The 11,332-nt window shown below is 36.7% G+C and overlaps 2 protein-coding genes across 2 annotated transcripts in view; both read left to right on the forward strand.

Annotated features, from left to right (window-relative positions):
* Positions 1 to 2,769, forward strand: part of LOC144980168 (dual specificity mitogen-activated protein kinase kinase 7-like) — a 31,968-nt gene extending 29,199 nt beyond the window's left edge. The window contains exon 13 of the mRNA XM_078927742.1: positions 753 to 2,769. The gene's annotated coding sequence lies outside the window, so the exon portion shown is untranslated. The remainder of the gene's footprint in view (positions 1 to 752) is intronic.
* Positions 413 to 6,746, forward strand: LOC144979219 (uncharacterized). Its single transcript, XM_078925828.1, has 6 exons — positions 413 to 458; positions 753 to 919; positions 2,608 to 2,728; positions 3,477 to 3,618; positions 4,913 to 5,054; positions 5,101 to 6,746. The coding sequence occupies exons 1-6, from the start codon at positions 413 to 415 to the stop codon at positions 5,776 to 5,778; spliced, it is 1,296 nt and encodes a 431-aa protein (XP_078781954.1). The 3' UTR covers positions 5,779 to 6,746.
* Positions 6,747 to 11,332: the final 4,586 nt, after the last annotated feature.

Genomic DNA, 11,332 nt, shown 5'->3' on the forward strand with positions numbered 1-11,332 from the left:
TTTTTGTTTTTTTTCGTTTTTTTTTACATTTTTTGAAAGCCCAATGTCTTCTGAGCATTTTAATCTTTATTTGAAGCAAATCGGGTGATTTTTCATGAAGTTATGGTCATATGCATGGGCTAGGGTGTGAAACCCTAATTTTGAGAAAATCGCTTCCAAAGTTGACAAGAGTTGAAATTAAGTATAATATTACCTTCATGAAAAAAATTAAAATAAAATATTTAGGAGTAGAATACAATTAAAATATTTCATCAATATGAAGAAAAAAGTTTGATTTAACGATTTTTGATGAGAACTCATTTTCCATAAAATTTGACCTCTTGACTAAAATTGTCAATATCTCCGAAGATTTTCACCTTGCGACTGATTATCTCAAGGACGCCCACATTTATCCCAGTTTCTATAGTGTAAAATGGACAACAGTTATTGCTCACTATCCGATCCAGTTGTTGCATCAGGTCGAAGATGAATTCACATGGCAAACTTCGACATCGTTGAGTCACCTCCGCCTGCACCTCGCCATCACTGCCGAAAATTGTCCCCTTGAGGTGTTTCTTAGGTCTCTAGATCCCTCTTTGTCAACACAACAGGATGAATGAAACAGTAAAGACGAATGAGAAATGGGAGAATGGTGTTGTTAAGGTGAATAGATTTCAGATCTCTTGAAAGTCCCATAATTCTTTGAAATTTGAATGTAATTTAATTTTTTAAGAAATAAATTAAAATTTTTAATTTTTTTTCTTCTGCATCAGGTTTGCATCAGCTGGAAAAGAATCCTTGTAGTCATATTGACATTGTTGGAACCTGTAGAAGAAAGGATTTCGTGGAGGAAATGGCCATGCGTTGTGGACTCCAGTTAGATTTCACAGTGAAAAAAGTGTGGGAGCTTGCACTGATACACGATAAGAATCTAAAGATTGTATGAATGATACAGTCAGCTCAGACAAAGCTGTAATGCAAATGAAGCTCGAAGAAAATAATAACAATAGACAAATGGAATGGAAGCTTCAATTTAATTAACGAAAAAAAAAGCTGGAAAGACTTTTTTATTTTTTTTTTTTATGTCATCCCAAAAAATCAGTTTGAGACAATTTATTTGGGGTATTTTCTTACAGTCTGTTTTGTCTGGTAGTCTTGAATGAAAGTTCTAATGGAAGTTGATGTCGGTATTTTGTTATAATAATCGACTGCAGGCATTTTGACTCTTATTGTTAGGTCATTTAAGTAGGTTTGGGTGGCCGTTACTTGATTTAAATCAGCATCTTAGTAAGGCAAACTGGCTTTGCTGGTCTGTCTTTCAGTGAATTCGATCCCATTGAACTTTCACCCATGCTTTTAGTAGTGCTGAGAGGTATGGAAAGTGAGTACCTGTATTAATGCTACAGCCCTACGGTTATCAAAGCAGTTTGCAAAGACAGGTAGATGGGTTTTCACATAGTGGTTTCAGTGTGAAGAACAATGGTTGAAGTTGAAAGTCAAGTAAAATTTGGAATTTCCATTGCTACACTATGTACCGATGATAACAATCCAGAGTTGTCATTAATGCTGTTGTCACTCTAGCACTGCACCATTCACATATTTCAAAATGCTGTGTGGCTTGATGCAGGTCAAAGGTCATCGTTGTCATTCTCAAGAGTTCTTTTAGCATCTTTAAGAAAATGGTGCGATTTTAATGTTGTATCACATCCAAATTTGATTTGAAATGGTTGACAAATAGCCAAGTAGGTGAGAGTAAGGAGAGAAAAGACATTGTACATTATCATTTTTAGGCAGGACAAATGGAATACAGGTGGATGGACTTATACCGTTGGTCACTGCCAAACTTACTTTGTATATATTGGACAGTAGTGGTTGGAATTCCCCTAAGGGTGGGGGATATGTTGGCTGCCCCTGGACCGATCGATTCTTCATTGGTTCACACTTTTGCTTTCTCTTCTATCCCAAAGTATCACTTGTCCTTTCCACGTGGCTTTGTGTCCTTGCTCCCAAATGAGACCATTTGGTTTCACCTGGGCCCTGTTTGGAGTCTTTTGCTAGTAGTGAAACAAGTCAGATGGATTTATCAGTTTTGTTAGAGATGATATTTTTTTCCTTTTAAATCACCTTGGTTTTTTTTTTTACTCATTGATGTGCACTGTATAAGAATCTGATTATCCCCCTTATCAAACTACACTGATAGTGCGCTCTTGGAATCTAAATCTGTTCCCTATTTGAACCACTCCCCTTTGTCTTACTTTTTTCTGCAAACCCTTTTCATTGCACATCAAGAATGTTTTGACTCTCCAACTTTCTTCCTTTATACTGGCACTGATATGACCTAAATGTGTTGCAAGTACCGTAAAACCCTTAAAAACAAACAAAAAAGTGATTATCCCTGGCAGGATCCTGTCTCTGTAGGACTCTGTAGGTGGTCTCAAACTAGGTGCACTGATGGATTACTCTTGAATCTACTGCTGTTCTCTGTTTGAAGTAGCCTTTCTATTTCTTTCTATTGGATGTTTGTAGTGAAGTGTGTTATCTGTTTTAAGTTTTTCTTCATCTGCCTTTTATTGGCGCTTAAATGACCTGAAATCCCCTGAAAACATAAAATAAATATTTTTTTTACAGAAAACTTTCAAACCATTTATTGGCTTATTAGATGACATGACAAAAATGGTGCTGCCAATCGGATTTAAAAAATGTGGATTCTTAAGCATTTCCATTCATCTTACACATTTTTCTGAGGATCGTATGCATTATTAAAATTCATTTCATTTAAATTGAAAGAAATCATGTGCTTTTATTTCATTATTGTAATTATACACTTTATTTTGTTTCACAACTAGAGTTCATGTTGGGAGTTTGATGAAATTTTCAGTTGGATCATACAAGTTTATATGTTGTTTTGGAATTCGATTCTATTTATAGCACCAACAAATGATACATTTATTCATTCTTTCAAATATCAATTATATCAATTTTATGGTCACTTTTTCAAAATCTTTCTGATTTTGGCTCTCCATTATTGTCCACATTATCTTCTAGGCATACCTGCTAACCCTTCAGCTGTTGGTGGAATCGCTCCTATTTCCACTCTTCTTTTCCTCCATTCTGCCATTGTCTTTAAAATGTCCAAAAAAAAGTGACGTTGTTATGAAAAGGGAGAGGTGGGTGTTGGAAAGGGGGGGGGGGGGTAGGAGATGAAACATTTTTTTCAATGACAACGGCTATGTGGTCTAGTGGTATGACACTCGCTTTCAAATATATAAAAGCTCAATGATTGATTGCTATAAGGGAGATAGGTAAGAGAATTATTTGTCCTCCCTTCCCCCTTCCTCATTCCATTACCTGACACACGTTATGGCAACACACATTGTCAGCTTTGCCAGAATACCACCTGTTTTGGTAACGAAGTTGGTGGCAATTTTCAAAGGGAATTAACCATTTGTAACAAATTTCTTTTTTTTTTTTTTGTCTCAAATTCCTATTTTCTGAAGTTCTGATTCCACTTTTGGACCATGAAGGGTTGACAGGTCTGGTCTGGCCAGGATTGGCTGCACTACGTAAACTCTTAAACTTGAGACTTTATCAAAGTTATGATATCAGTTCAGTTCAAGAAGGCTTTGTAATTAAGAATGGGTATGATCTATATTAACTTTCCATGTGCTCCAGGCCATTGGTCACATTGCAAAGTGTGCTCAAAGTGACCTACATAGTGAAAAATGTTCACACATCACGATTGGTCGTCACTCTACCTCGTACCCCAATTCCGAATTGGGTTACAAATGAAGAATCACGCCGTGACTGTCAGTTCACGTTCGACTGTCAAGAAGGCTGGACGCGTCTTGTTTTGTCTATTTAATGCAAACAATTGTGTTAATTTTTCCTTATCCTTATTGGATTTTTAATCTGTTATTAGACCTGTGACATACCAATTCCCATTGAAGCATATTATTAACACTGTGAAAGTGGTGCTTAATGATTTAAACTTTTGAAGAAAAATGTTTAAATTACTTCTAATAAACAATGGAGCCAGATAAAGTTGAAGAGTTGAATAGGGAACTTTCTACCCCGCGGGGGAGAAAACTAAAACAGTTCCCATAACATCTCCCGAGGGAGTGTTAATTCATACAAAAGTATATTATTAACACTGTGAAAGTGGTGCTTAATGATTTAAACATTTGAGGGAAAATGTTTAAATTACTTCTAATAAACAATGGAGCCAGATAAAGTTGAAGATTTGAATAGGGAACTTTCTACCCCCACGGGGGAGAAAACTAAAACAGTTCCCATAACATCTCCCGAGGGAGTGTTAATTCATACAAAAGTATATTACTAACACTGTGAAAGTGGTGCTTAATGATTTAAACTTTTGAGTAGATAAAGTTGAAGAGTTGAATAAGGAACTTTCTACCCTCGCGGGGGAGAAAACTAAAACAGTTCCCATAACATCTCCCGAGGGAGTGTTAATTCATACAAAAGTATATTATTAACACTGTGAAAGTGGTGCTTAATGATTTAAACTTTTGAGAAAATGTTTTAAATTACTTCGAATAAACAATGGAACCAGATAAAGTGGAAGAGTTGAATAAGGAACTTTCTACCCCGCGGGGGAGAAAACTAAAACAGTTCCCATAACATCTCCCGAGGGAGTGTTAACTCATACAAAAAACCCAATTTCTTCTCCCGCGGGAGAGAAAAAGAGGGGTAAAAATGGAGAATGTAAAAAAGACAGTAGAACATATAAAAGAAAATTAGAATCTAAAACAAAAACAATTGGAAATGAGGCAGTTAATCAGGGGCCATCACATTTAGTGAGCAAGGAAACCCACGCCCATAGCAATCCCCACGCCTCAAATTCGGAATTGGGACAGTTAATTGTAGAAGGTTTCAAGTCACTAACGCATCTATTAATGACTAATCACGACTCCAGCGAGCCGTCGTTAAAGAAACGAAAGCCGAATGAGAGCGAAAAGGGGGGAGAAGGCACGCACACAATGACCGCAACCAGTGACCTCGACGAGCTAGAGATGCTCGAAAATGATATGACATACGAAGATGAGAAAGAAGAAGAGGTGGAAGAAAGTGAGGACAAAGATGAAATTGATAATGAAATAAAAGAACTGGAACAGTTTTTTTAATGTACCAGAATCGTTTGGTGAAGACATTCACGAATCGGTGGCAAAGATAGTCAATAATGGAGTGTGCGCTAATGTCAACAGGGAAAAAACCAAGAAAGTGTTGGATAAACACCTTTGCCCTAAAAACACCCCCAATCTCAGAGTCCCTCGAATTAACCCTCAAGTATGGCGTATACTGCCTACTTATGCAAAATCTAAGGACACGACCATCAATAACATTCAATTGTTAATGAGCAAAAGTTTAACCATAACAGCTAAACTGCTGAGCGACTTAGTTAAAAGGAGCCATGAAAAGGATAATAAGAGGGTAATAGAGGTCAAAGCAATGACTCCATTAGTCACGGTTTTGTTAAGAGTGGGATCAGCTGTATATACTAATTGCAGCCAAATTCGAAAAGAAACACTTAAGCCTTTTCTGAATGAAGAATGTAGAGAATTGTGCAAACAGAAAGAAAACACATCAACGGAGTTCCTTTTCGGAGATAATTTAGACGAAAGCATTAAGACAATTAATGATACCCACAAGCTTTCGAAAGCCGTGACAAAACCTGGCACGTTTCACTGTGATGGAAAATCAAAAAATGGTCAAAGGAGGATGCCTTACCCCTCACCATCCAGAACCCACAAAAGCAGAGGGGGAGAGGATGGCGACCGATAACAAGAGGAGGACGGGGAGGAAGGAAACACTTCTCACAGAACCAAATTTAACTTTAGGACAACAATGATAAATTATGAAGGGAAAAGAAGACAATAGCGCAAGTTTAGAATTTAAGAATACTATAGATCATTTCACAGAGGGGAAAACAAGATTATATATACAGAAATGGCAGAAAATCACTAAAGACCAGTGGGTGTTAAACCAAATTAGGGGAGTTTACCCAGAACTTTGTTTTACCCCTGTGTAAACTTTTATCCCAAAAAGCATAACATTTTCGGAACAGGAAAGAATACTAATTGAAAGAGAAGTTAGAGAATTGAAAGAGAAAAATATTATCCAAGCAGTCAGAGGGATGACGAGGATAACCAGAATCAATTGTATTCTAATATATTCGCTAGAACTAAAAGTAATGGGAACCTTAGAATTATTCTCAACCTTAAGCATTTCAATAAATACGTTAAATATACACATTTTAAAATGAGCAGTCTTCAAGAGGCAGTATATCATTTCAGGAACAATGCTTTGCTTGTTCCTGTGACTTAAAAGATGCTTATTTCAGTATTGCACTACATGAGAAAGCTAGAAAATTTTTCAGATTTATGTTTTCAGGGGAAAGTTCGAATTTACTTCATTCGTAATGGGTTTCACTGATGCTCCGCGGATTTTTACAAAAGTCATAAAACCAGTACTTGCTCGCCTGAGAGACGAAAACATTATCATAATTATGTATATAGACGATGCCCTCATATTGGGGAGAACAGATTTGGATTGTTTACGAGCTTGTAACAGAGTTTGTAAACTATTTGATGAACTGGACTTCACAATAAATACCAACAAATCTCGCCTTATACCAACCCAAGAGATTACATATTTAGGGTTTGTCTTATATTCAAAGACAATGACCATTAGACCAACAGAGGAAAAGATTAAGAAAATGAAAAATCTTTGGGATCATTACATTCGTGAAGAATTTATTACCATCAAAATTAGCGGAAATCATAGGAACACTGGTTGCGGAAATCATAGGAACACTGGTTGCAGTTTGCCCTGGTAACTGATATGGAAATATGTTTTATAAAAGATTGGAGATTTATAAAAACAAATCGTTAACAAAAATAAGGGTAATTTCGATAATATTATTGTTATAACAGAGGCTATAAAGAAGATTTAAAATGATGGCTTTCTATGGTGGGCAGTTAACCTATTAAGATAGGACCACAACCCGAAGGATTTATCTTAACATCAGATGCCAGTAATACTGGATTGGGTGGAGAATTTGCAGGAGTTAGAACTGGAGGTTTATGGTCAGAAGAAGAAAGAAGATGGCATATAAATTATCTTGAATTGAAAGCGGCTCTTCTCACTTTGAAAGCATTTTCTTCTGATTATAAAGGCCACTCTAAGATTACTTTATTTTGCGACAATACGACAGCTGTATCATGTATTAACAAAAAAGGCAGCATGAAAGAAGAATGCAATAATATAACCAGAGAACTATGGTTATGGTGTATAGAGAGAAATATGACAGTCACAGCTGTACACATACCAGGAAAAGAGAATACTGAAGCGGACAAAGCTAGTAGAGAAAAAGGGCTTGAAACAGAGTGGTCTCTAGAGAAATCTGTCTTTGACGACATTAACACAGAATATGGGCTCTTCCAAGTTGACGTATTTGCTAGTAGAATAAATCATAAAATAGAACAGTGTGTCTCAGAGAAAAAAGATGCAGACGCATGGAGAATAAATGCTTTTTCATTTTCTTGGTCTCATTTATATGCTTATATTTTCCCTCCTTTTAATCTAATTATCAGAATCCTACAAAGAATAGAAACCGAAAAAGTGGATTGTGTCATGATTGTTCCGGTTTGGAAATCACAACCATGGTTTCCAAAACTCATAAACTTATTAACAGATGTTCCACCCCTATTACCAAAGAAAGCCAACCTTCTTCATCATCCAGTAACAAAACAGAAGGTTCACCCCATATTACACAACAGCAGAATGATAGCCTGCCGCTTGTCCGGGAAATTCTCGAAAGTGCAAACACTTCAGAAGAAATTAGTGAAATCATTATCAATTCATGGCGACGAAATACCAGAAAACAATATACTACACACATCAGGAAATGGCTGGTATTTTGTAATAAAATCACTAAAAATCTTTTCCGCCGTTGGCATCAACACTACTTAAATTTTTAAAGAAATCTCTATAGATACCACGAGGAGAGGGACAAAAAAGACAATGGAGTTAGCGGGCATTGATATCAGTATTTTTAAGCCCCATTCCACCCGGGCAGCATCTACTAGCAAAGCGGCCACAAAAGGAGTTCCACTTTGTATAATACTGAAAGCGGGAAGATGGAGGTCAGAGACCACGTTTAAAAAAATTTTATCATAAGCTAGTGGAGAGAACGAAAAAGGATTTCAATAGGGCAGTACTGGATGAACAACAAATGAGTAGTGCTACGTGGATTTCGTAATTTACGTCATAACAGACAAACGCTTTAAAGCTTCATTTGTAACCCAATTCGGAATTGGGGTACGAGGTAGAGTTCGAAAATTAAACGAACTCACCTGTGATGTTTAATTGAAACTCTGACGAGTCCAATTCCGAATGGGGAACAAATGCCCACCCATTGGTAAATATCATCGAAACTCATTAGACTATAATATAATAGTGTTATAGATTATACTTGTATGTATGTGTCCCATCCCGTTCCATTTGTTCCGTATGTCTGTTCTGACGCGTTAAGCCTGACAGTCACGGCGTGATTCTTCATTTGTTCCCCATTCGGAATTGGACTCGTCAGAGTTTCAATTAAACATCACAGGTGAGTTCGTTTAATTTTCGAATTGTCTTCAGCTTGACTCATGGGTATGTTCAGAACGTTCAGCGTGTTTACATTTGTTCAAAGTGACGAAAACATGAATATAGATCCCTCCCATGTGTGACAAGATAGATGGGTGTCATTTTGATTTGCTTTATATATGAAGTAAGCGTTGTCAAGCCAAAATGGAAACAAGCGTTTTATCAGTGTTCAGTGGTATATATTGAGAATGTGGTGTCACTTGTACTGTCACATGCTGAAAAAAAAACGTTTTTAAAAATTTGGCCAGAAAACTTTTCCTTCAAATATTGCTCAATTAAAATGACCCTTACATTGTCCAAAACTCTCAAACCTGGAACTTCTCTGATGAGTTCTCTGGCCAAATTTTTAAAAGGGATTTTTTTCAGATGACAGCAGTGCATGTGGTTCTGTGCTTACATGATGCAGAATTATCTAGAATAAATGTAAACTCTTAACACTCTTTTTTACTTAATAAATGTTCTTTGTTTTTGTTTTATCATTGCAAGAAGAAGGGGGGGCTGTTATGTGTATTGTCCGTCTCCATTTGTACAGAAACAATTCTTCACCCAAATGTAATATTTAATAAAATTATGTGAAAAATATTTTATTTCTGATGAAAATTAAAAAGTAAAAGAGAGTTGATATAGAAGATTTGTTTATGATGCTAGTAGAAATGTTTCATCAGAAATAAAAGATTTTTCACATAATTTTATTAAATATTACATTTGGCTGAAGAATTGTTTCTGTACAAATGGAGACGGACAATACACATAACAGCCCCCGCCCCCCATCAGGGATGAGCGGGAAAACAGGCTTTTTGACTATGTTCTGTATTGGTGAGTTGGATTTTTTAAAAGATGAAAGCATAGGTTGTTGAAGGCAACAGTTCTGCCGTGATATGAGAAAAAGACGCATAACGGGAAAACCTACTTTTTCAGGAAACGCAAAAAAACTGTTTTACTTAATAACATTGTAACTATTGGCTCGAATCTAAAAGAATTAATAGGTAATTAAAGATATTTTTTTTTGTTATTTTTTTCATGGAACTTGAAAACTAAAATATTTGTATTAACTGTGTAATTCACCAAAAGACCTTTTGCCAAATCCATGATTGAAAATTGATTGACACATGTCTTTGACAGATAGACGCAAAAATAGTATGCGTCCATCGCACTTTCGGATGTGTATCCAGTGTGTGACAAACGGACGCATCTTGTTTTTGCGTCTGTTTGTCATAGACATGGGCTAATTTAGCGGTAATGTGCATATTGATATACAGTGTCATGTGAGGACGCATATCGCCCAATGTTAAGCTATGATAAGCAAAAACATCATAATCACAGGTCCCTAGAATAATCGAAGGAAACTAATCAAAAACATATAGGATATCAAGCTGAACATGCTTTATTATTTTAGAACAATCGCACCAGTCATGTAAATTTTCATAATATTTTCATTTGCAGTGATTTGATTAGCATTATTTGTATATCTAGTACTAACTCTCTTTCTCTCCCTCTTTCGTTATAGTTCACTGACATGGAGTTTGCTTTTGTAATCATCGCTGCTAATATTATCACATACATATTATACATTCCATCTCTTCTCTTTAGATAATGAATTGAATCATTACTTAGGTGTAAAAGTTGCGTGCTCTTACACATTCTTTGGAAGAGCAACGTTTCCAACTAGTCAGTGAATGATGAAAGGACATTCACTTGTAGGATTTGCAAAGAATTTTACTCGTGGAGCTGGTTGGTAAGTCTATCCAGTACTTTCGTCTATTGGGGGGGGGGGGGGGGGGGGGGGTCAAACCCACAAGTTGTTTCACGATCCCATCCTTCTTGTAAATCCTACACCCCTGGGTTTTGTACGAAACTTTGGCCTACAAACAAATCCGCGTTTCAGAATGTCACATTCGTTGAAGGTATCTTCTTCAAAGCTATTTTGAAGAAGAGTGTCTTTGGTGACACTCGCCTGAATTCAGCACAAACAATCTTAGCTAGGTAGGGACGATTGTCAGCTTTGCTCAACAGATAACTACTGACTCCAGAATCCCAGTTGGCAAAGTCATTAAACCTCAACGGCATTGTCTGGCAGCCTGCTTCTACGACACATTGTTCAAATTCATTGAGATCAAAGATTTTGCCGTCTTTCTGTCTCAGAACTCTTTGGATTCCGGCATGGGTGGAGTCAGCTGCCATAAAAGTATGACCAGGCTCGAAATAGTTGATTGTGATGTTGCTTGCTTTTGTAGTAGTCTCATCATTTACAAGATGAAGTAACATAGTATAAAGGGTACAATTTATATTTTGGGCGCTACAGTTATCCAGTCAGAGTGTCACAGATTCGGCATCACGCTTATATATTAGGTAAGAAGCTGATGCAAGATCTTCATCTTTTCGTCCTAAAATTGATTCATTCCATATCACGGCAATGTCCTTTTCACTTCTTTTTGCAGCCCACTGGTGCAAATGTCTCATTGAATAAGACCAATTTGCTTGTGAACATGATTCTGTTAAACTGATTGATTCTCGGCAGCAAAATTACTTTTTGCAGATCAGCGGCAAACACTGGATGGGCTGTGTTGGCGTTTTCGTTCTTGTCTGCATCCCATTGATACCTCTCTCTAGCATCTCTGTATCGTGTCCGATGGATGATTTTTTCGGCACTCGGTTCACACCTTTCTTCACAGTTGCATAGTTGTTT

Source organism: Berghia stephanieae, chromosome 9, assembly GCF_034508935.2.
Source record: "Berghia stephanieae isolate SIO BIC M18660-M18661 chromosome 9, UCSD_Bste_1.3, whole genome shotgun sequence".
Taxonomy (NCBI): Eukaryota; Metazoa; Mollusca; class Gastropoda; order Nudibranchia; family Aeolidiidae; genus Berghia; species Berghia stephanieae.

What these genes read in the sequence shown, in the direction of transcription:
- LOC144979219 (XM_078925828.1), top strand. Translation starts at nt 413, where the DNA reads ATGGACAACAGTTATTGCTCACTATCCGATCCAGTTGTTGCATCAG. An exon ending in TACACATTTTTCTGAGGATC is followed by an intron (nt 2,729 to 3,476) that starts GTATGCATTATT and finishes TATTTTCTGAAG; the next exon opens with TTCTGATTCCACTTTTGGAC. An exon ending in GGCTTTGTAATTAAGAATGG is followed by an intron (nt 3,619 to 4,912) that starts GTATGATCTATA and finishes TCACGACTCCAG; the next exon opens with CGAGCCGTCGTTAAAGAAAC.